A 25,484-nucleotide genomic window follows, 5' to 3' on the forward strand; every position below is an offset into this window, starting at 1 on the left:
GTTTAAGCAAAGATGTGAATATTGATTCAGAAGAGGGTCAGATGAGGTGAACTCATTGTCAAAGGCAGCAGGGAGGAAATCCAACAAGCTTCTAAGAAACCTTTTCAGCATAGGAAATGAAGCATTCAGCACCTGCGCATTTTGTCTGTGCACAAATTGCATCACTTTCTGGAAGGGATAACACTTGTTAGTTTGGGATACATAGGGCCTCCCCCCAGCTATAGAAATAATAATTAAAAAAACATAGATTTTCCCTCAAGAATGGGTTTGATTCATCGTCAGGATGACTTCATATCTCCCACTTACCTGATGAGCTTCCTGGTGTTTTATCCCAAGAAAGACTGACTGTCTGCCCAACAACAATCTTTCAGGCAATGATAATTTGATAAGTTCCTCTCTAGCTGGGGAAATGTTTAAAATGCAGTGCTAAGTGGGGATATAGCCTACAGCTTTCACAGAGATACTGCAAGAGCAGTGCGACCTTATAGTCCTGACCAAATGTGACTGGATGCTAGCACTGTTTTACCACAAAAGGCTGGTGCATCCTCTGCTCTGCACCACCCGCAGCCTCCTCTAGGAAGAATCTCTTATATAACAATCACTCAGAGCTTTGCGGAGAAGAGAGGTAAAAAAATATAAAATAAAATATAATTATTTTCTTACAGTGACTCTACTTTCTCTGAAGCTGGTTCCTCAAGCTTGCTTGGCTCACAGATCATGTCCTGGGAATCAATATTAAACATCTGAGGATAAAATAATTAAAATATTCCATATACTGACAAAAGTTCTCTGTAAGCCAGAAGCCATGTTTATGATATTTATGTACCCTATATACATGCAGTCTGCATAAGTATGCATGCATGTTTATTAATGGCACACTATATAATTCACATGTAAAGTTTCCTAAATTAAATGACAGCTTTTGCATGGAAAACAACCAGTTTTAGACCATCAGGTGCATCAGTAGCTGTCAAAAATGGTAATTCTGGCTCCAACAGAGTTGCATGCTACATGCTTTATTAGTAACATATAATGGTTATATAGTGAATGATTCCACCCACGTAAATACATATGTACAATACTGCATTCAGAGAATATTCAAAGGGATTTTTTTATTATCTTTTGAAACATAGAACTGGATAGTAACAACAACAGAAAAAAAATACAGCAAAAATCTTTGCTATCTTCATGAGGAGAACAAAGACACGAGCAGTAAATAACATGGGTCTTACAAAGAAAGGCATATTTTTGCTTACTTCATTCCTTTTCATGCATTACCTTCATCTCCCTCTCTTCACAGACTTCAGGCTGCATGGTGGGGGGGGAAATCACATGAGACACAACAAGTTAGCTCGTGATCTATGAATCACTGGTAGTCTCTGACACTTCAGAAGGTGGCACATAAAAGTACAGCAAGACAGCAACCAAAAAAGGTCACACATTCCCATTCACACAGGAAAAGTCATGAGTTCAGGAAATAGAAAATGAGAGTAGTAAATACTCGTAGCTTAACCCAATTCCACTTGGTCATAGATGCACAAGATAGCCCAAAGATCTTTCAAAAAGCGTTTTTCATTGTGGAACATAGGCTGGTAGCTGTAATTACACTCTCCAGTGACAGCTTCTGAGACAAGACTATCCTGAAGAAACAAGGTGGCCAAGCAGATGAAGTTAGGAAAGCCCTGTTAACCTGACATGATTCGTATGTATTCTTCCCACCTCTCTCATTCTTGTTTCTTAAACATGGGCATTTAGCAACAGGAAGAGGACAAGCATTCACCTACAAAATAAAATATTTGTGCACCTGTAACCCAGCTCAGGCGATAACCATCAGTGGCGACCGTGATGAACCGTGACAGTGACAAACCAGGCCCAAGGTGGATTTGGAGGAGACAGACCCAAGGACTAACAGGCACGCACCAACCAAATATGGCTGGCATGCAAATATGACTAGTAGTCATCACCTCATCCCATAAAGAGGGGACAGCCCAGAGCCCATGGAGCCCTCCTGTACTGCAGCAGGCTGCGTGCCAGGAGCTTCCCCCCGAGCAGGGACACCCCTCAAGGTGACTCCTCCAGGTCAAGAGATTCCTCACCTGTGACAGGTACTCAGTAAGTGACTAATAGCTAGCTTGTTGAAACTTTGCAAGTAACTTGCTAAGCAGGCTGAAACTTTGTAATCTTAGCTAGGTGACATAAAGAATTGGTTGTGCCCATAACCCTTTAGGTATAAACTCTTAAATCTAGAATCAGGATAGGAGCCGGCCACATCTGGATTCCCTGGAGTTTGGATGGCAAAAGAGACTCCACTCTGAGCCTCGTGACTCAACGTGAGGCTCTCCCTGATGCTTTTAGTCTGACCTCGTCCTCAGTGCAGTAGTAATCATCACGACCTTGCCATCACAAATCTTGTTAACGTTATGTTTTACCATTTGAGCTTTGTTAAATCGTTGTCTTATTCACAACTAAGCCCTGCCAAAGTGCTACTTTCATCAATAAATACGCTGCCACTTGTCTCTTATGAGCGAAGTGCATAATTCCTCTTGCAGCGATTCCAACGGCTGATCTCTGAATCTTGTAGCTCAAGGTACGTTCACTGGTGGGCCTCCGGTAATCCAGGAGCGGAGCTCTTGTTTATGCTCAAAATTACATGGAGTCTCTTACATCCTCCAGAGTTCCCTTGAAGCACCCACAAGAAAAGAATACTTAAAAGCAGAAGTTAATACATGGGATTGGGAGGTCTCTCCTCACTTGGTTTCCAGTTCCATCCTCTTGACACACATAACTCCATTCATTAACTGATTACTTCTTTAATCTTTCGCTTCAGCTAGGGCAGGGTTGAGCCAGAATCCCAAGGCTCATAGAGTCAGAAACCCCATTTCCTGCCCGACATTGGATTTAGTGGATATTATTTAAAAACAAGAAATAAAAGCACAAAAACTAAAGCCCCGACAACCACAAACCTGCTTCTGCCACGAGCTAGAGCCTCAGTTTCTTGATAAACAGATGACAAGATTATTGCGTAAAATATTGATTTATTTGTTTTTCATTTTGCTACTGAGCCTTTTATTTATATACTTAATCCTTGCCCAGAAATAATTTTCAGATAAATATACGCTCACAAGTTTCCAACTTTCAAGTTCCTTTTGAGGAGTATTAAATCCAGGATGTAATTAAGCCTTCATTATTAGAAGTATTTTCTTTTTAGGGACCCAGCAGGCTTTCCAGCATGCCAAAATGCTTGTTTGGACATTTTCAGGGGGTAGCCAAGTAATTTGGCAGAAGATAAAAAACACGAGGAGGCAGTAGGGCTGGAATATTTTTCAATAATCAACTAAACAGAACTAAAGAAACTGGAAGCTACTGGAAACTAGTGAGGAAAGGAATTTTAAAAATAAATTTAAAAAAATAAGAGCTCAATCCTGGAATTTGAACACTGTGTACCAGACACAGAAAGCATTCTGGAGACTGCTAAAGACTTTCTACTGGGCAGTTGAAAGCACTTCCCCAAACCTGCAGAGAGAAGGTCTCGCTAAAGTTTTGCAACAGCAGAAGTACATAGAAACCACAGGCAATGAACACAGGCGATATTTACTGAATCTGTATCTTGCGGAATAGTTTTATGTATATCATAGTATAATCACTTCTCCAAAGGCAAAAGCCACCCACGGATATCAAAAGGCAGGGACTTTCACTTTGCTCTCTCAGTCTGAATGTGCGTATATCCCTGTCTGGGGCAGCTTGTATCAGAGCAAGTCATTTAACATAAAGAACTGACATTAAAAAAAAATATCTCTGCCTCCCCTCCTATGATTTTGCCTGCCATTTGAATATCTACTTTTCCCCTATTCAGCTACCTCACCAGAGGACTCTTCTCGCCTGCCCAGAAGCAGCAAGGTGTGCCTATCTTCTCTCTAGCACTGGACCCCACAAAGAGGCATGGACCCTTTTTTGAAAGACAAGTGTTCCAAACATACCTGTCTTTTTCTGATGCATACACTGCCATTCAGTCTTCTCATGTCTGAAGCATTTATCATACAAAATGCCAAATTAAGAACAAAGTTTAGAGGCCAAGTTTAGAAAGATGCATTTACAGGTTCCTTTTAATATAAAGATTCTCTAAATCTATTAAAAAAAAAAAAAAAGAAAAACATTTAATTATACTCATCACATTGAAAATCGATTTTGGGAGTTAAACAGTTCCCCATACCTAACTATTAATCCATGGAAAACTTCAGGCAGGATTCCACCTTCTGGATGGCACTACATCTGTGGGAACTCAGCAGCTACATCATTGATGGTGCTGAAACTGCAGGCTCAACTTAAAGGCTGCCAAAGCCTAAATGCTGCTAACTCCGGTTTGACTTTTCAGTAACAGCAGAGCCTTGGCATTACAGTAGTGCTAGCAATTCCGTAGTTGGGTTTATAGAGCACAAGGGAAAGGACAATATTTTCAGAAGCACTGCAGTGAGAAATCCACATCCCAAATTCAGGTAAGTGTAATAACACAAAGCGAATGGCAAAGAAGTCTGTTCCTTTTGTATCTAAGATGCATGACTTAAACAGCAAATATCTCAGACAGAGAAAAACATCATTATTTTCCTTTCAGCCATCCTTACAGCTTTTAACAGTAAATCATGTCTCATTTTTTATGAACACACAAAGTTATACAATAAGCATAAAAAAATCGCAGGAGATAAATGATACAATTCATAACACAAAGAAAGAAATGGGAAAAAAAACATACAACACATTTTCTGATACTCCACAAATATTCAGGAAGTTTAACATGCAAAATGGAATTTCTTCAGCAGCACTAGTTCAACTCAAGATGAGGCAAGTATCTTCTTTACAGAGTAAAGGCACCACCTCTTTGTAAACACATATTCCTCTCACTTTAACTGAGAAAGCACTCGAAATGCTCAGGAAGAAACCCATGCAGTAGTATTCCGTTGCCTATAAATACTTCGCAGTAGAGATATCTATGGTCTTTCTCCTTTTTATCGTATTAAATAAGAAATATGTTGTGGGTTTGTTTTTTTTGTTTGTTTGTTTTTCCCTCACCTGCCTTCTGGTATCCATCAAGAAATTTCAAGGCAAAAGAAACTCAAAACTCACATTTGCAGTCATCTTTTGTTTTCAGTTTTGTGCTATAGACAGTTTCCCAGAAGGGACTATTGGCTTACTTCAGAGACATTTAAAAAAAATAAAAATTAAAAAAATAAAAAAGAATATGAATACACTCAGTCATGCAGCTATACGTACTCTGACTTTCCAAATGCACTAGGAAGGACTGAAGAAGAAATTAACTTTCCTCCCTCTCCCCCTTGAAATCAAAATTACTTCTGATCATGACCATACTTTAGGATTCCACATCTTTTCAGTGTGCATCATGGATGTACATTTCTTCCTAGAGTGGAGAGCATTCAGACAGTTCTTTACCAGTGAAACTGCAAAACTTGAAAACCGTTAAAATAAATATTCCATACAAAGTTGGGTTGCTTGCATCTTGGTTGAAATGAACTGACCACTTTCAGTTTCCACCACACAATCGTCACTGAATTCATCACCAAATACATTTTACTATCCATATAAGTCCATATAAGTGATTACACTATTTAATATTGTTCGGTATTCAACCAAACTTGTGTGTTTCTAAGTCATCTTCTTTCAGATTTATAAATCTGATTGGATTTTTAAAGCAGTACAATTTTCATGTTCTACAGGACTGTCAACTGGTACCTGGGGGAAGAAAAAATAAAATCAGGAATTAAGCTGTTATCCAGCAGAAGCTATTTTCAGTCTCAGTACTCTTGGGTAATTATTATGTTAACCAACAGTAGTGTATGTAGTTAATTAGCTGAATCACACATTTATAGAAATCCCTGTTTTCCCTTCTCTTTACAATTCTTAAAAGAAGCAAACAAAAAATAGAATTGAGTTTTAAAATAACTAAAATATATGTTTATTGGCTATAGATATTTATCACATGGAGATTAACTTCCTGGGTTGCTTGGTTTTTTTGTTTTGTTTTGTTTTGTTTTGTTTTGTTTTCATTACACTTAAATACATGAGAATCTTCATGACTATGGTTTGGAAGAAGTGTATTATTTTACCTTTATTTACACAGGCAGACATTGTACCTTTATTAACACAGGCAACTCTCAACTGTTTACAGTAATACTGGGATGAGGTCTCCATGCTTTTGTTTTATTGTGGTTAGTATTAATGAATTTGTGTGACACCCTAGCTGATTAACAAGGTAATAAGGGAAAATAGAACAGTCACGCACCACTGCCTACAATAAACATGAACTGACCCCCAAGCCTTCTGCAAAACTAGACTCAAGAAATAAAATCAAAGGATGAATACTAGCTACTTAAAATTCAGGGAAGTCTGAGAGCAGAAAGTTTCTTTTTTGTTTGTTTGTTCATGGGAGCTAGGTTGTTCATGGGAGCTATGAGAGAAACATATCTGAGAGCAGGCTCCCACATGGCACTGTCACTCCAGAATAGCGTGGAAACAGTCACGTAGTAAGTTTTTGTCAATTACTCTTTTGCTGTTAATATTATTATGCCAATAGAAGTCAATCATTCAAGTACAGTAACATAACCAAGGTAAAAGAGTCACTACTTACAGGTTTAACGTCCATATTCATAATCCCTGAATTCACATTGTGCCTTCGCAAATCTGATTTTATTAAGGCTGGGGTCAGGGGGAAGAGAGAGAAGAGAGAAAGTTGATTTCCAGCTTTGTAGTGACACGCACTTCAAGAGAAAGGTTTGTACAGTGCAAGCACACAGCAGCTGCTTTCAGCGCATACTCAAAGTATCTGAATTCACTCTTTGGCAGTTTGAACTCAGTGACAATCTGAACTTGCTCCTCACAAATCACATGCAGAAAATGACAATAAAAGCTTTTAAACCATGAGTACTTAAAACAAAGGCTGATTTTTTTTTTTGCACTTCCAGCATACTTCTAGGTACTGCCATGTATAAATCACTGCTACAATTTAGTAATAAATCAGCAATTTCTTATATTTGAAAAACTGCAAACTGTCTCCATTTATGTGTTTATTATGTTCGCTATCCTACTCAGAAGACAAATATCTGCCTCAAATTCAGGACATGACTCAAGAAATGGGTGGTGGATTTTTCTAGTTATTAGCAACATCATCCTTAAAAGGTGTGTACAGAGCAAGTATTTAAAAAACAAAACAAAACCAAAAACCCTGCATTTATTAGCAACTTCTGTCCTCCATCCAGACAGGAAGTCAAATATTTAAATCCTAGGTGTCTGAGATCTCAAAAAAACACACATTTTTGCATTAAAGATAAATCATCACTTACATTTCCGATTAATTACCTGTTAAGATAATGCCCACGAACAGCCAAGCACAAAGAAAGAGGTTTCCTGCACGAGGACTGTAGTCTGTTGTAAGCTTCCCTTGAACAAGTGTAAAGACAATTCCAAATATCTACAAAGAAAAAGTCGCTTCATCAGCACCATGTAGAAAAGAGTCATCAGTTTACCTTGCAAAGCTTCAGACACCTTACAAAAACAAGTAAGAAAAGACAACTACAGCAGCACAATGGAGACTTTAGCAGCCAAATTTAAGAAAGACTTATTAGATTATAGCAGAGCAGCTTTCCTGAACATTACTTCACTTGAAGAAATAGTGATATAACCTGTGCTGAAGCATTAAGTAGACCTGACGAAGTGCCTTCAGACTCTGGGTACGTAATTTCCACAGCAAATTCAAACCCAAGTGGGAGATAGCCAGTCATGAAGAACCTGTTGAAGAAAACAAGAGGATGATGGGTTTGGCCTTCATCTATGACTATGGCTATGAAAATTAGATAAACACTTGGTACTCTGAATTAGTTGGTACTCTGAATTCTGCTTTCAATACCTATTATGATTCAACACTTGCTTTGCATGCATCATCCAACAATTTTAGCCATATATCCCTCTTTTCAGGACAAAAGATATTTAAGATGTTTATATTTGTGCCGTTCCCCATAACAACCTGCATTCCACTCCATATACACAAAACAACCTTCTCTGACCAGTCCACAAACAACTCTGTAATTGAAATCAATTACTTTCACGTGAAAGGCATACATGAACATCAGAGCTTGATTAGCCTTAACATCCATGCTAGATTATAAAAAAAAGACCATCAACAGAGTGTGGCCAGACACTGGAACGGCTGCTAGAAGCTGCCATGGAAATACTGTTTCTGAACAGAACTGCAGTAAGTCTTCTAGACCCCTTTAATTACTCACCCAAGTACCCCTCCAGTCACAAACACTACTATGAGATGTCCAAGGTCCAGGGTGAACGTAAACACCACCAACCCAATGAAAGAGAGGATGTAAACGATCAGAGTGGTTTGCCTGCAACCCAACAACAACAACAAAATAACATTGTTAACATAAGGTCATTTGGCACGTTGCCGAAGTACGGAAAAGTAATATAACTGTTTCTTACTCTCTTGCTAACTGACATTCTACAGTAATTAAATTTGCTTCATGTGATTCTGTCTCAAACACATCATGCATTTCAGTGAGAATATAACCCTTCCCCAACTGCTTATTGCCTTAGTTATATGGCTGCTTCGCTCAAGGCTAAGAGAATTACTCACTCTTAAAGAATGAACGATCACACCAGAAACCATTACCTCAAGACCATTTTAGTTCTCCACTATGCTGTACCTCTTGGCCATTCTGCAGCACGGTCCATTATAAAAAGATCAAAACAGCAGCAGCCAAATCGAACACTATTAGTGATAAAAATCAGTCTAAGAGGCAAGTCAAACAAATCTCATTAAAATGTTTTATTTATTTTAAATCTGGTATAAGGGACGTCATCCAAAATATTAAAGCACATATCACTTATTTATAAGCCAAAAGACATGCAGAAACAAAGCCAATCTACAGCAGTAACATCCATTAGGCTTCTAGAGTTCTTGCACGTAATGTACTAAGAGTCACCAAGGGAGAACTTCTTCGTTGCAAGCAGTGCTCCAGGGCCCTGCCCACTCCTGGGGGGCATATCACACCGTGGGTGATGGACCCAGGAGTTCTTACCCCAGAACAGAGTTCTGCTGCATGGTTACCCCCTGAATTAAAGCAAATGTTGTGCTTCTTAACAGGCCCAGGAGTACTACAAGAACTGAGAATCCATCAACTATCAATTTTACAAAATAAGGCAGAGTAAGCCTTTGTGCTTTTCCTGGAGAAGGAGCCTCCTGGGCCACCTGACCACTGTATGTAGGACACACAACGATTTCCTTGCCAGCATTACAGTCCTTGCAGAGACAGGAGTAGGTTGGAACCCCCTTCACGTCTTTGCATTGTCCAGAGCACACCCTATCTCATTTCTTTTGGCCAAGAATCAGTAGGAGAGTCTCAAGCTTTTGCTGTAGCCTTAGAAGCTTGTCTCTATCAAGGCTGCTGTAAGATCAGGGATGTGCTGCATTTTATCATCAGTTCACCTCCACCCTTGCAGTATTTTTCTAATGCGATTGCACCGTCTCCTACCCCTAGCCCCATACATGCCTACCCACACTTACTTGTATGTTTTAGTGTAATCCAGCCACAAACCACAAATAATCGAACCCACCATTCCTGCCACCACCAGTGTCAAGCCAATTCTCCCAGCGTTCACTTCTTCTCCCTTTCAACAAATATTTATATGGTGCTCATTAATAACTTGCTTCCACTCAGAGTCACGTTCAGACCTCTTGGCGGTCATAAGTGCAAACAAACATTCCTATGACTCCCATAGCTGTATGATGCAAGAAACCGTACGGGGGGGATAAAGGAAACCAAATGTCTGAGCGCACATAGCACCTAAGTAATAAAAAACATCACCTCAGCAAATGTGAAGTTTAAAAAAAAAAAAAAAAGCTTACCTCATAATATGTTACTATCATCTGGTTTAATAATGTGGAGACAGAATAAAATGCTCCAGTCATAATACCTGCAATAGTAAAAGAAGAGTGTCGGTCATTCCACGTTTAGTCATGAAGATCTGCTACCACCAACAGTTAATCTTCTGATATTCAAGACTTAAGTCAGAGGAAAAAACACCTTTTATCTACCAGTTGAGATCTCTCCTGCAGATCTCTAACTGCTATTTTAAATACTGCTGGACTTTCCAGTGCAGGCTGCTGAATAGGTGAACATTTGACACGCACACACACAAAACACGTCAATTAAAACTCAGTGTGCTTTCGGCACATCGGAACTGCTCTGCCAGACAACAGCCAGACATCACCACTTACCGTAGCTGATCAGCAAGAGTACAAATGGAATATTTTTGACTAAGTTAATAATCGACTGCTTGTAGGAATAATCCTCAGGAGGCATAGCTTGCAGAAGTGCTTGAGAATGACTAGGAGGATATTTAGGCTTTTCTTCAAACACTGGGGAAAAAGAATAAGATTTTGATCTGTCCTTACCAGAGTAATTCGTTATTTTTTTTAAGTGTGAACTGTTCCTATATCAATGAATTTCACAAGATTAATTTGTGTTCTTTAACACTCCCATAAAACATTATGTATATGTATTTTTTTTATAGATTTTCCTCATGCAAGAAACAAGTCACAGCCACAACAGATGTGCCAATTATTTGTTCACATGCAATTGCTACCAACGTGTGGTCAGAGATAGACTGCATCTGCAACATGTCTAGACCTTTGTATCTGAATTGTCAGAATAACAAAAAGAATTTGCACTATATCACAACGTCCTTGTGGCTGGTAGCCACAAAAAACAACCTGCATATCCTGAGAGAGGTTGCTCCACATGAAGCATGACACACAGTAAACAATCTGCTGTGTCCAGGGTTAAGAGACAAGTGAATACAAGTAAACCTGAGAAAACCTCAGCTGCTCTGAGACAAGTTAGATGCTTGAAGTATGATGGTGTAAACACTCCCTACGGCCACAGCGCTTAAACTGTAAGGAAAGAACACTTACCAACTCCTGTTAAGAAGAACAAAAGTGTGGATACTATCGCTGTTCCATAGAACATGATGCTTATATTATGTGCCATTAGATCAATATCATTCGGTGTATTTGGAACCAAAACAGGTGGCACCAAAAAGCCGATTGCAGTGCCAAGCTGTAAAGCAAGAAAAGAAAGCAAACAATAAATTTCCTGCAAGCATAAAAATGAACAGAAGCAAAATCCTTACCAGGTGAAATTCAGAATTTGTATCATCATAAGCATTAATAAAATCTACAAAGGAAAAATGTTCCTTTAGCATAATACTTCAACGTCATTTACTGTTAATGATATTTCACAGACAGTTTTTCCAATAACTCAGGATTTTTTTTACATTTTCATTTCTAAACTAAAATACAATGCTACACTTAGAATATAGCCCATTTAACAACTAAGCATTAAGGAAGGTTTTTCTGATTGTTTGTTTGTTTTCCTTCCAGAATAATATTTTACAACAAAATGGCATGCATGCACATAAATTTGTGTCGGTCATCCTGTAACTGAAGGAGTAGGGATGAGACAGAAGATTCCAGCTGCTTCTTTGGAAATGCTTTTCTCTTTTTCTTGATCAATATTCTGCATTTCGTATCACAGTCCTGCCACTACAGAAATAAAGACCAACATGACTTTCTGGAGGACTGATAGAGAAGAACAAGGGAAATGGTGTAACCTCATTAATAAATATAAAAAGAGATCTAAATCTGCAGTTATTGCTAAGGAAAGAAAGAAGAATTACAAAATAAAGTAGCACTGAGTTTGCATTTGGAGTCCATTCCAATGTAGCAATGATTTTATATTAAAGAGACACACAAAATAAGGACTTACATTTTGGGTACATGTATAAAGCATTTGAAAACATCAAGAAACAACAGTCTGAAATTACTCTCCAATTTGTCTCTGCTACTCCTCCAAAACTAAGTTGCATTTTTAAGTGCTGGAACAATTTTTTTAGACTAAAAAACTTGCATCCATTTCAGGTTAAAATAAAAAAGTGAAGGACTGTTAGAGCAGTAAATTCAACTCAGAAAGCACTCAGATTAGAGGTGTGCCTGTAAGCGTACAAAGCAGCCTTTGTGCATACACCCTGCAAGACTTTTCTTGCTTTTTTAACTGACCATCAGATTTACCCAGTATCCATTGCTCATCTGAAGAATTCGTTTCTTGTTATGATTACCCTTTAGTACACGAAACTAACGAGCAGGAAGTAAGGAAGCTATTACACTTTTTCTTAAGATATATGGGTGCCCCCGCATCTGTGTGACCCAATATAGCACACACAATGTTCCAATAGAGTCCAGTGACACCATTTTCCACCTTTTACATATAGAAAACTGCAGTACAGAGATTACAGTCAGAAGGATCAAGAATCATAGAGTCGTTCAGGTTGGAAGAGAGCTCTAAGATCATCTAGTCCAGCCTTTAAGAGTCCAGCCTTTTAGAGTGGCAATGAGTCTGGTGTGTACAACCTGAGAAGCTGAATACTTTTTGAAAACCTGATACTGGTAACAACCCTTGACAAGTAAACAGCTGCATTCCCAGTGATTTGTTTTGGCTGCAAACAATCAGCACCTCAAGAGATAATGGATGTGATTCTGAACAACCCCTGTGCTCCTTCCCGATCCCTTCCTTTGCCACTTGAACCCCCACATCTCAGCATCAGAGTAAAGCACCAGTTTCAGACTCCCAGTTTCACCATTATCTGGGGGAGCCTCAGCTAACATAACTCCTTGCAGCTGCCAGGAATTGCAGAGATGGAGCTGCCAACAAAACCTTTAAGCTGATTCTGGTAAGGAAGATTTCCTGGACTGCTAAAACAATGTTACAAGTCTTCAGTCCAAAATGGACAGTTGACTTGTTGACTGGCAGGCTTCAGCACGAGATTAATTGCTTTGGAAAAGCATTAGGAAAAAGTGTAAACAGGTATGTGATATCAAGCAACCCTATGTGATACCAAGCAACCCTAACTGCAAGTATTACCACTAATACTACCACCGTAATAATCCAAAGTGCACAAACATAAATCATTGGACTCAGGAGGTGGAAAACATGACCTCTGTTACCTGAACAAACCCTTCCCAAGACCTCAGCCCGCACCGGTGACCTTGGTGGGGATTCTCCCATCCTCTCACCACAGGACAGGAGAGCCAGAGGACGAGGCTAGGAGAGGAGGACCCGCACCTCACCTCCACATGTGCCTGGTCCAGGGCTGTCAAACCAGCAGGACCAGGAGATGCGAGGAAGTCTGCCTTGGTTATAACACCACCACAACCACCACCATCACCGCCACCACCGCCTCATGGGCTGGAAGCCGTCGCCCCTCACCTGGTTGCCCAGCACGGCCACGGCACAGGCGGTGGAGACCTCGGAGGGGCCGAACCAGACGGAGGCGACGCGCGAGGGCAGCCCGAGGATGAAGACCTGGGCGACGGCGCAGACGGCCTGGGCCACCATGGTGATGGCGTAGCGGCCGGGCGCCAGGCTGGCACACTTGAGCCAGGCGCCCAGCCCGTTGAGCCCCGCGCCCAGCAGCGCGGTGAGGCGCAGCCCGCGGGCGTCCAGCAGCCATGTGGCGGGCAGGATGAGCGGCACGTAGGCCACCATGTAGACCATGGAGAGCCAGTCTATCTGCGTGAAGGACACGCCGTAGAAGTGGGCGAAGACGTTGCTGAGGATGCTGTACTGGATCCACTGGAAGGCGTTCACCAGCGAGTAGCAGCTGAAGACGGCCAGCACCGCCAGCCGCCGCCGCGACAGCCGCGTCTCCACCCGGCCGCCCGCCGCCCTGCATCCTCCGGGGCCGCCGTTCTCCGCCTCCTTGCCGGGGAGGAAGCCGTTGTGCTGCGGCGGGGCGCCCAGCATCTCCCCCTTCTCCCCCGCCGCCGCCGCCTCCTCCTCCTCCTCCTCCTCGCCGCCCTCCGCCATCTCTGCCCGCTCCCCGCTCAGCTTGCCCGGCCCGGCCCGCTCCCGCAGCCCCGCAAGGTCACCGGGCTCCGTCGGGCGGGGAAGCCGCCCCGGCCGCCCGGGCGAGGGGAAAGGAAAGCGGCCAGGCCCCAGTAGGTGACGGCGGCGAGGGGAGGAGCGGGAGGCGGCGCCGGGCGCCTGAGAGGAGCCGGGCGGGGCGAGGTGCCGCCGGGCCGGGGGAGCAGCCGCAGCCCCGCAGAAACGCTCCTCGCTGCGCCCCCCCCGCTGAGGGCCTCAGTGCATCCAGGCCTGGGAAGGTGACGGAGAAGCATACGGAGGCAGAAGTGATGTAAATAATCCCCGCCGCACCACTGAGCGAGCAGCAGCGTAATCTCATTCCTGTAAGTGCTTTCTCGGTTTAGACACCCCACGCAGATGTATAAACCTGCGTCTGGCAACCTCCAGCTCTGCTCTCGGATACCCTCCGGCTCCAAATGCCACAGATTGCACTAGAAATTGCACCCTGCCTGTGCCACAGGCGCCCACACCGTACCGCTGCCAGGAAAAACAGCTAGTGTTCCCCTCAGGTAACACGTTTGTCTCTTCGCAGCTGCAGTGCAAAGAAACGTGCCGATGGGTCAAGGTGCAGACGGCAACAGTGGAGGCCCAGCTCGCAGCATGGGGTGCCCAGGACTGGTGCTTTGCTTGGGAACATACGTCCACCCCAGTCCTTCATCACCTCAAGAGCCTCAGGCAAAAACTTTCCTCGTTTCCACTCGCCCGCTGAAATTTGTTTTGACACGCACCCAGAAAACTGATTCACGCATGCAGCGTGTTTAGGCAGTCAGTTCTTACCTCAGTGAGCCATCTTGCCTTAAGCCCTGCTTGGTATGGGTTTGTGTAGGAGCGGTATCTGGCAGCCCCATCGTGATTTATAATTCTGCTGCTGTAGACAATGTACCACAATAAAAAATGGATTGTTCCCCAAAGAGCATTATGAAAATATAGAAATGTTTAAGTTTGCTAACAACATTAGAAGTATTTTACTGGCTTACGTGGGAAATCATTTGGCATGTACTCAGCAAATAACATACTGCAAATTGTTCATCGATATGTTAGAGCCTAATCAGATTTGTGTATGAGTGGTAGATGTGCTTAGCCACCAGTCTTAAGTTTCCTCACTAATTATGAATTGGTATTTTAGTTAACATCAGGTGATCTACCTAAGCCACAGTTCCTGATCTTATTTACAGCATGAATAGAGCTAGGAACCCATGCTTCAAAATGTTAATTTGGCTACGTTTGCTTTCCCTGAGCACTTAGCTGAGCAACAGTAGTGATGACTACGGGCACTGTGGGTTTTTAGAGACTACTTGAGGTGAATATTTATTTTATTTTTATTTTTTTGTTTTTTGCAATGCAGTTACCTATATCAGATTCAGGTTCTCCTTGCCTCTTTCATTCACTCCAAGGAAAAGCCTGATCTGTTTGTACTTTTCTTGTACCAGATCAGGTGCTGGGTAAATTTTTCTTAACTCTTCTGCCCAACTTCAGAATTTAAGTGTTACTTGCTGTACCAACATAGCCTTGTTGAAAACTTGAGGACTTTGAGAGGAAGAAGTGTAGTGGGAACTGAAACAGTTGTTATCAAAGTACCAGAACAGCCTGCTTTCACTTTAGTGTGTCAGTGTTACATACTGGTAGGAATAATCTGAAAACTTACTTGAGACCACATCTATAAAAATGCTTCCAACAGCACCTGTTCATGATCACTGAAGCCCAGCCATCTACGCTGCTCAACCATCAGAGCAATCCCTGGCACAGGGTTGGCCTGGGACAGCCACTGTTCCTCAAGCAAAGTTCGGTATTTAGTATGGGCTGGGAGCCGCCCTGTCCTCCCAGGTCGTTCAGATCCAGCCACCCTTTGGGGAGGAACGCTATTTCACCCTGCTACCCTACCACTACACCATTTCACACTATGGGTGTACTCAGGCTGTTAGGTAGCCTCGGGGCTGGGGAAAGGACCATGACTCTTTAGTCAGGTATGTAAACATAGCATTAGAGTCCTAAACTGCTCTTGTTCTTTTCAAAGAAGGTGTAAACAACGATCTACATTGGATTTCATTTAACTTTTTTTTTTTTCCATTGAATTTTGGGTGACCTTGAAGTCCATCCAAAGATAAAATTTACTCCCCAAAGACACAGGAAAATAGGCTTTGTTCTTCTGTCATTCTTTCTTTTCCTGTTGTTACACCATTGGCTCTGTGCAACAGGCAGAGTTACTGCCAGGTGACATTCTCAGAGCAAGGTTCAACTTCAGCCTGTTCTACGGTTACAGACATGTCTGAGGCTTCACTTCCACAGCACCCAGACAGCATCATCTTTGCATGACAGTCCAACACAAAAATCTTCGTTTGCTTTCTATACGGGAATCCTGCACAGAAGAAATAACTAGACACCTTTCTTAAAATTATGTCTGAAGCAGTGAAAAAAGCACTGAACATGAGGAAGCAGTGCAAATGGTTGGTATAAGGGAGAAGAGGCGCGGCCTGGCTTACTTCTCAGAAAAGATGTTTCCTTCAAAACAGCAGAGTTCATCAGGGAGCTCTAGAGAAGAAGACTCTAAGCCTGGCAGTAGAATGAGCACCTGGATGAAAGCTAGCTCCCATAAGGAAAGTGAACTTTTTCCAGAAAGAAGTTTATTTAGAACAGATCAACATGAAGTCACATTTGTCACTATCACAGCTGCACTGACCTTGGTGAAGTAAAACCAGGTTGATTTTGGTGAGGTAAGATCTATACAATTTCATCTTTGGGGACATTTATCTCCAGAAGTACCTTGCTAAATAAGAAAGGAAAAGACAAAACAAATTGACACCATCAGGACAAAGCTTTGATACTCGTCTCCTAACTTTTTACACTGCTGTATTTCATAGGCTTCACAACCGTTACTTCAGACTTACTTCCAGTTGTAAGTGAGAAGCAGGGCCAAGGACATTGTTGCACAAGAGCTAAAGTTATCCTGTGAGAAATAGTCCTTGCAGGAGTTTGCTTAAAATGTGCATCCTTGAATTTCTACATTTCATGGACAGTTGATTAAGCTAAAAACAGAAAACTGATGTCAAGGTTTACAAGACAATTTTAGCTTAGAACTGTTGCTATCCTTTTTCAGTCTAGCCTCTAACCCCAAATTTGTTACTGTTCCCTCTGTAACATATGTTCCATTGAAAGGATGGTTTATTTTCATAACTAATTCCAAACTTCATCTTGCAGATAATGCCATCGTTGGGCGAAACATCACTCAGAAGGTGCCTTTTGTTTCAGATAGGACATTTCACAAAACAAAGGGAACTCAACTATAGTGTGCTGCTTTCAATGTGTAATTAGCTACCCAGCACTCCTAGCTAGATTATTGCAGTGATATCAATTCCTAGTTACGTTCTTATTCCAACCCTCAAAACAGTATCTAAGTTCTGCCCCTAAAAATTCAGAAGTCAAACTATCTTTGTAAAACTTGACACAAAGAGTAGGATCTTGAAATGAACAAAGGAGCTGGTTCTCTAGGACTGTGACTGTAGAAAGGTGCCAAAATACCAACACTTCTTATAAAATAAAATTAGAATTTTTGTGTATGTGAAGCACACAGTTAAAATTTCAGGATTTTCTTTTCTTTTCTTTCTTTCTTTCTTTCTTTCTTTCTTTCTTTCTTTCTTTCTTTCTTTCTTTCTTTTTTTAATGTTTCAAACTGTGTACTTCAGTCTTTACAGTCAAAAATTTAAATGTTATTTTATAAAGCACTTAACTCCCTGTTACAGTTTTCCATGCAAACGTTGATCTCAGTGCAGAGAAAAACTCCATGAAAGAAATACACTGGGTACTTCTCTTTCAGATGAGTCCTTCAAACAACAACAAAAACAGAACAAAATAAAACAAAACAAAACTACAGCAGCTTAAGAAAGTGATTCCAGAACAAAAGATCTGAAGTTCCAACTGAGCTAGAAATGAACTATTTTAGCAAGATATTAAACAAACCTCAATAAGCTGGACTTGAAATAAAGTGGTCAAAGAGCTACATGTTTAAATTTCTTAATTAATAGCTGTTAGAGAATACAGGGAAGATGTAAACATCCTCTTCCTCCTATGCAGTCCTCATTCCAGCAACACTTGCCCACTCTCCCCATGAGCTAAACCATAATGTCTCTCAGTGAATGCGCATCTGCAATACAAAGCACTTAACTGAAGTTTGTTCATAACTCCAGGTGTTTGTCTCTCTTTTGGAACATGACTGCCCATAGTAGGGATGTCTGTCAATGACCTTTATTCATTTTTTTTTATGTACCAACAAGTATATAAAGCATGCTCTTACTCAAGGATCAGAGAATAGTTCTAAATAACAGTTTAAAACATGGGTAATGCTAAGTGAGCAGGCTACTCTTCTGTAAATAATGTTAGAAATTAGCACTTCTGGATGTCTCAATCCATATAAAAGACGCAGAAATGTACATTTGGCGCTTCTGTTGTGCTGCCATCTGGTTTTCCTTTTGTAGACAGCTGTCAATTTGATATATGTAATGGAATTTTACTCCTGATTTTCCTAGCAAAGCAAGTGAAAAAAAAAAAAAGTTACATACACAAAGTAATTTTTGTGTACAAAAAAATAAGCATGTGAACAAACAGAGTAGGTAAAATTTATTGGAATTTTATTTGCTGAAATTAATAGCATCTTCATATATTACAAAAAGTGTAACCTCCATCTGAATCCTTTATACACAGAGAAACAAAAAAAAAAAAAAAACAAAAAAAACCCTGTACATGTCCACATAAAAATAATAAAGTTCATGAAATGCAGAAGGGTTGTCTTTGATGAACATTCTGATTTTTGACAAAGACTCATTCCTTTGAACATTGGTAAACTTTTGGGAAAAGCTTCAAGGCATTTTTCGTTGTTACTTCACAGACTCTTCCCACTGATACCCCGTTCTCTGCAGCAGTGTACTGGCAGATAATCCTGATCTTCTCTGGTTCATTTCTTCCCTTTTTGATTTTGATTTTGATCAACAAAGCTCTTCTGTGAGAGAGATCAAATAGCATCAACACGTCTTATCAAAGGACTGTGGGACAGCAGTGATTAGAAAAGCCATGATAACATTTGTTAAGAAAAAAATGCCAAGTGTCAGACCACTTGGGTAGGATGTTGAATCAATCGGCTGGTGAAACCACCATGTAAAGCAATAAGGATAAACGTCATCTTCCCTTCTAGGAGGTCTCTGATAGTTTGACAGTTAGAGCAGTTTAATTTGCTATATTTGTGAAAAAAACACCCTAACAGGACCTAAATTTTCCAGCTCTCTTTCACTACCTGCTTCATTGCAACTCACCTGCCTGGTCCATGTGCACACATCCTTCATATATTGGATGGAATGGACATGTGGATTTGGATCTATTAAGAGCCTAGTACAGAAATGTGCTTGCATTTTAAAGAGAGGTTGCCCACCCAAGCTTGAGAAACATTGCTAGTTTTACCATTGAGGAAATCCAAACGTTTAGTAACAGCTTGAAGTTCCCAATTTCTCTCTCTGAAAAAGTTATCAGCAGGAAGAAAGGTCCAAACCTATTTGATAGGGAAGATGCTGGCTGACCTCCGCTTAACTAAAAATCAGCGGGAATATTTTTTTGTTTAGACTGAATAACAATAAAAGGTGCCTGCCCAAGCCCCTGGCTGTGATAGCACATTATACCTTATACATTCTAGCAGGGTTAATCACTTCAACAGGAACTCGGCCAGACAGACACCAAAAGGGACTTTTTTTCTGCTCCTTTGTTAGGAAAGCACTGCAAACATTCTCCAAAGACCCCTTCAGACAGTTCTCTTTTGCAGCACACCTCGCACGGTTTAAACTGTTTCAGATCAGCTGCAAACCCAGCACCTCTCAGAGAGAACTCCCTCCCTTTTGGTATTGGGGGAGATAAGTCTAGTGCCCTTATCAGCCATGCCACCGCTGCCGCAGCCACCAGTCAGCGGGCAGCTCCTCCGGCAGGACCGCTCCAGAGCACCTAGCGCATTGTGTGGGTTACAACATCCACTTCAGCCAGACGCGATCCCCTCCGCACGGTACCAGGAGGATGCCCAGCACCTCCAGCAGTCACTCAGCACACAGCAGTGTCCCCGAGGGTGTCGATGAACGCATTCATCGCTGTGTTTTAGCGGAGCAGCTGTCATCTAATAGCAGCAGCCCAAAAGCTAACATATTGACTTACATATTACTTCTTTATATTTTCAACTCCTCGTGGCTCTTCTTTTATTAAATAACAAGACCAGGCCAGAAAAAAAAAAAAAAAAATACCTAAATGTTGCATGGCAATAAGGCTCTTAAAGTGCATAAACTTTAGAACTTAGGAAAATCATTTTAAAGGAGCATTAATGTAGGGATTAATCTCCACGTTTTTGACTACACATCTTTGTTTGGACCAAGGCAAGGGGAATCGGTCTCCAAGCAAATGTTCTCCAGTGGAATCTGTTTAATTAACTTCTCTCTCTGGTGCAGCCAGGATAATAAAACAAGGCAGAATAGCATGTGACAAGGTCGCTCTCACTACAGCAATCAATACAGCAACATGCAAAATAAGAACCAGCTTTGCTAGAGTGGTATTCAGACTGTTTAAGCCTCTGGAGATAATCCTATATTTCTGATGAACTGAAAATACAGGCTGAACAGAGTATTTATGTCCCTTAAGACCTCAGACAGTACAAATGGCTTTTATAAACCTTAGGAGGGGAATGAAGAGGAAATAACTTAGGCCCCAAGAATAGCCGTTTTGGTTGCCTATTTCTCTCCACAGGCTGTACAACAAACTTGGGCTCTCATGTTAGCTTGGTTCTTCCCAAGGTAAATGTCTGGGTGCTGGAAGCAGCAATGTTTCGGTGGGTGAAGTGGCCAAGGTGAAGCTCCCACTGCTCCCTGACAAGGGGCTGGGTTGGGAGAGGCTGCGTTTCTGAAGGACCAAAGTTATTTACATGTTTGGGAAAATTTCTTTCATTTATAAATACCGAACCATTTCACTGTGAATTTGGTACTGATCTTCCACCAGTTAAGAAGCGTCGAAATGTTTGTTTTTGCCTGGGAAGGTATGGAAAAAGTTCAGCCTCTTATTTCAAAACATTTACAAACAGCTTGTGGGAGGCTCAGCTCCACACTGCTACATGAGGTGTCTGCCCCATGTTTTTTCCACCACCCAAAAACATCCCAGCGTCTCATTTTCACTGTAAAGGAAAACAAGCCTGGGGGAGCACTGACATTTTCCATGGCGTGGAAGTCACCCCTGGTCACCCACAGCCAGTCCCCTCCCCACCAGCATTGCTTTTCCTTCTGCATTGGTTCAGATAGCTGGAAGGGAAGGCGAAAGGCCAAGCCTCATGCAATCCAATTATAGCCCTGCTGAAACGGCTTCCAGGAACTCTGCAAGGACTAACCTGATCATGCCTTGTGATGGCCGGAGGAAAAGAAAGATACCAGCCAGCTGGTACCCGCTGCAGGGTGACAGACACCCTCCCGGCACAGCTGCGGAGCGGTACGTACTGAACACCCGCGGCACATGTGGGCAAGCTCGAGACACTGCGACCAGGCGGCAGGGTTGAGCAACCCAAACGCTGCCTATCAGGTTTCCTTGTAGCAGGACATGATGCCAAGATCCCAGTCAGTAGTACAACCGTCAAAAAATGCAAAACTTGAATTTGTTAACCCTGTCCTCCATATGGCGCAACGGCTGCCAAGTCTGCCGAAAGTGCTCCAGAGATTGCCTCTATCCGCTGCTGCACCAACAAGTACCACAGAATTAACCTCTCGTCAGTCACCAGGGGACTGGGGATGGACACATTTTTCAATTAGCACCTGCCTGGCCCATGCTGGGACTCGCAAATACAGGAAAAATCTTTGCCGTAATTGTTCAGCTTTCTCTCTTCCAGGTCCACAGCCCCTTTCCTCTGACCTGCTGTCTTCTGCAGTGCTTATATTTTAAAATATGCATAAATCTAATTGTTTTTAAATGAGTGGAAAGGATGTATACTTTTTCCCCATTAAGAAAGTCAAATTTGGAATATACAGATCTGCTTACAGTAGTCCACAAGAAGTTTTTAAAAAAATATATCATGAAATCAAGCTTTTTAAACCAATTCAAAAAGAAAACATAGTGGATAATGCTGAGGCAGTAGCTATTTTGCTTCACCACCTCCTGCCATTCCCCCAAAAGTGACAGTGCTTTCCCTGGTCTCTGTTTCTCTAACTTTCCACATGGAGGGGAGCTTCACACACTGTGATTACGTTTGGTACCAGATCAACACTAAGTAGCCCCCCTGTGCTTTCCACCCAAGGACAGGTCACTCAGGAAGACAGCCACATATGAGTGAGGATAAGGCTTCGCACTCTCTTGCTGCATGCAGACATTGTAGCTGTGGGAAAGCAAGATGGACCTTTTTTTTTTCATTCTAGTTTTCGTTCTAGTCCCGTCAGTTTTGGTGGTGGTGCACATCCACTGAACACAAACGGAGGTGTTGGCATGGACCTGTTACCACTGAGGGCACTGTTTGGTCTGCGTCCTGGTATTAATGGAAGCACAAGTCAAAGGACATCACCTGGTTTTCAAGCACAGGCTAACTCTACAGGGCAGGCACACAATTTCCTAAACCAAACATAGGAAGGTCTCCCTTTCTACAGCTCCAGGTCCCCATTTTTAGTGCTGTCAGCAGCATAAGACACGTCAGAGGTAAGCTACCTTTACCTTACACGTGTAAAGGTAGTTTCAAGTCCCCGTTTACATCAGTTCACTCCTGGTGTTGTTCTGATTAGGCAGTTATAGCTGGATTGCTTTTTTTTTCCAGTCTCACCTTTGTATTATGCCAGGTACGAAGGGTATACATGTAATTGCTGGCAGTCAGCTATCTGAGGACAACTGTGTCCTGAAACACCCTCTCCTCATCACTCAGGCTGGCTTTATGGCCAAATTACATGGCCAGCGCACAGTGAAGCAGCAGTGCTCCAGAAAATCTCATCTCTGATTTCCTGCAAATATCTGTTTTCTACTGATCACTGCTGGCCACATTATTTCCTTCGTGCTCCTATTTGCATCCATCTGAAGTTTAAGAGAATCTTTTGCAAGTGTTGGACTAGATTTAATTTGGTTTTATTCTGTCAGTGCTGTGGGTACCTACATACGTACAGCTGTGACCCTTCCCCATGTGTATAGACTGCACACATGCTTATTGACAGTAATACAGTTTGTGAATGAAAAAAGGGAAATTTGGTGCTCCCGAGGTCCATATTTATGTCATGAAACTAAAATTAATTTTTTGTTAACAATGTTTTTTCTAAATAATGGGCATTGGGCAGAGAAGAAATGCTATCTATAATGGAACAAGGGCTTTAAAACAGGCTCAGATCTTTCTTACAGCAATCTGACTCTGGTGGTTTCTCAGGTCTACAGGAAAATAACGTAGTTAAGCTATGGATGTTAATGCACCAAGAGGTCTGCATAGAAAGAAGATCAGTTCCTTTCTCCCATCCTCCCTCCTCCATTGTAAGTCATGTCTACATCAAGGGCTAAAACCTAAACTTGAGTCAAGATGGATTTTTTAAGAATATCTAGATGGGAGGCACACATCTGTGGTGCAGCTGTGCACAGGCAAATCACTAGCAAAGTTCCCTGGGGTGAAAGCAGCCCTCTATCTTTTCTCTCCCTTTGTTTCAATGGGAACTTTCTGATGTGTCATGTAGCTTGGGATAAAAAATGAAGCCTTACAACTATCACGTGTCTAAATCCCGAGCAGTCTTATCAGGGAAGCATAACCCAGTTATCACTGAAAGGACTGTGCAGGTACTAGCAGAAAAAGGTGAAGAAGAACTGTAAAATGAGGTCTCCTTGGGGGGGAAGGCTGGGAAGTCACCCACACTCTCAGCACCACACAGCTGGAAAGGAATACTTTTCAAGCTCTCATCTGGCGAAGACACCACCCTCCCAGATGTAAGAGCTTGCAAGTATTGTTTTCCGATCTCAAGCCATCGAACATTTGGATAAACTCAAACTTCAGAACAATCCCTGGCATTCCTTAAAGGGTGCCTGTGGGGCTGTGGTGGAAGGAAACAGGTGGCCAGCCGAGTTAAAGCCTGGTGGCTGAAGGAGACGTGGGTGAGAGGCTTCTGACTGACACCCGCTTGTTCTGCTGCAGCCAGCTGCAGGGTGAGGGCTCCGCCGTTCCTCACGTTGCGGAGGCATAGACGCGAGGCACGGAGTGAAGTCCAGCCCAACCCACACACGGAACCGGTTAAGACTCTGCAAAATGTGATGATCTGCAAACTTTGCGGATTTAATGTCTACGTTAGCTTAATTTTTCTTAAGAGAGCAGCAGAAGCTTTTAGCAATGGAGAAACAGAGCAGAAAACAGCACCCTCCAAAAGGCAACTTGTCTGGAAACACAGCAACATACGAATAATAAAAAACAAAGAAAATATGGTGTCAGATACGAAAACATTCCTAGTAAGGATCTGAAGCATCTTCTCTAGCTTCCCTACAGAGGTTTCATTGCTGAAAGCCAGCATTTCAGACATCTCCTAATAGCACTCCCTCCCCCTGCCTTGCAGGATTGTGCAGTTTTCATTTTACTCTTGCACAGATTTTAGCCAGGAAAATAAAGTTTTGAAATTTAATTCCAACTCTTTTCATATCTATCAGATGAATGTACATAGGAATGTAAGCAGCCAGAGATTACAATGAGTTACATGCACTTTAACACAGTTTGCATACAGTCAAATCAAACTCTGATTACACGGAAATCAAAGCACATTACCTCTCCAGTAGCCACCAGATTATCTCTGTGTTTCTGGAAGAGCGGGAGGACAGATTCCACATCCTGCAATAAACCAGCTACAGCTCTCATGCTTTGTAAAGACTGTTGAATGGCGAGATGGATTACGGCAAACAAAACCACACACATCCATATTGTTGTGCATCTTGAAATGCTAGTCATGAAAACAGTCCGGGGCAGGGGGGATTGGTCTACTGCATTCTTAGCAGTTTCTGAATGATCTAATTACTCATCACTCAGAAGAAAATGAAAAAAATAGATTTGAAGACTGTTGGAGGGATGTTAACCCAGGTAACTCTGTTAATGAGCAGAGGAAGTAAGACCCCATTCTTCTACATGTCCCACTAATTTGGCTGACCTAGGCCTCACCTTCCAAGAGGGCATCCTCAGGACTCTGAGAGGAAGCTCCGAGTGTCCTAGTACCTCGACAGCCTCCACGTGTAGCTCAAGAAACAACCTTCAGCTTGGCTAACAAGGTGTTGGTAGTGACAGGGGTTATTGTACATCCAGATTTCCCCAGACAGATCCTCTTTTCCCACACCAAAATTCTGCTCTTGAAAAAAAAAAAAAAAAAAAGTCATTTTTTCCTGTGAATTCCTGGTATTTAGGAGCCTCTTTGGGTAAACGCTCACGCACACACACACAGACTGGCAGTGCACCCGCTGCACTCTCTGGGAGTGCAGAGGGGATGATTTTGGGGTGCTGACATCTGC

General features: G+C 42.0%; 2 protein-coding genes and 1 long non-coding RNA gene across 3 annotated transcripts; 1 reads left to right on the forward strand and 2 right to left on the reverse strand.

Annotated features, from left to right (window-relative positions):
* Positions 1 to 1,086: 1,086 nt before the first annotated feature.
* On the reverse strand, positions 1,087 to 14,077 carry FLVCR1 (FLVCR choline and heme transporter 1). The gene is made up of 10 exons (XM_083832021.1): positions 13,338 to 14,077; positions 10,988 to 11,132; positions 10,292 to 10,432; positions 9,920 to 9,987; positions 9,578 to 9,681; positions 8,289 to 8,399; positions 7,689 to 7,794; positions 7,366 to 7,477; positions 6,638 to 6,705; positions 1,087 to 5,742 (listed from the first exon to the last, which is right to left on the reverse strand). Exons 1-10 carry the CDS (start codon positions 13,935 to 13,937, stop codon positions 5,677 to 5,679), a joined length of 1,521 nt encoding a protein of 506 aa, XP_083688147.1. The 5' UTR covers positions 13,938 to 14,077; the 3' UTR covers positions 1,087 to 5,676.
* Positions 14,078 to 14,102: 25 nt separating this feature from the next.
* Positions 14,103 to 14,905, forward strand: LOC310897884. Its single transcript, XR_014582660.1, has 2 exons — positions 14,103 to 14,317; positions 14,527 to 14,905. It is a non-coding gene; the product is annotated as an uncharacterized lncRNA (long non-coding RNA).
* Positions 14,906 to 15,060: 155 nt separating this feature from the next.
* LOC310897883 (putative deoxyribonuclease tatdn3-A) lies at positions 15,061 to 21,366 on the reverse strand. Its single transcript, XM_083832022.1, has 2 exons — positions 20,372 to 21,366; positions 15,061 to 18,950 (listed from the first exon to the last, which is right to left on the reverse strand). The coding sequence occupies exons 1-2, from the start codon at positions 20,489 to 20,491 to the stop codon at positions 18,807 to 18,809; spliced, it is 264 nt and encodes an 87-aa protein (XP_083688148.1). The 5' UTR covers positions 20,492 to 21,366; the 3' UTR covers positions 15,061 to 18,806.
* Positions 21,367 to 25,484: the final 4,118 nt, after the last annotated feature.

The sequence above is a fragment of the Anser anser genome, assembly GCF_964211835.1.
Source record: "Anser anser genome assembly, chromosome: 3".
NCBI lineage: Eukaryota > Metazoa > Chordata > Aves > Anseriformes > Anatidae > Anser > Anser anser.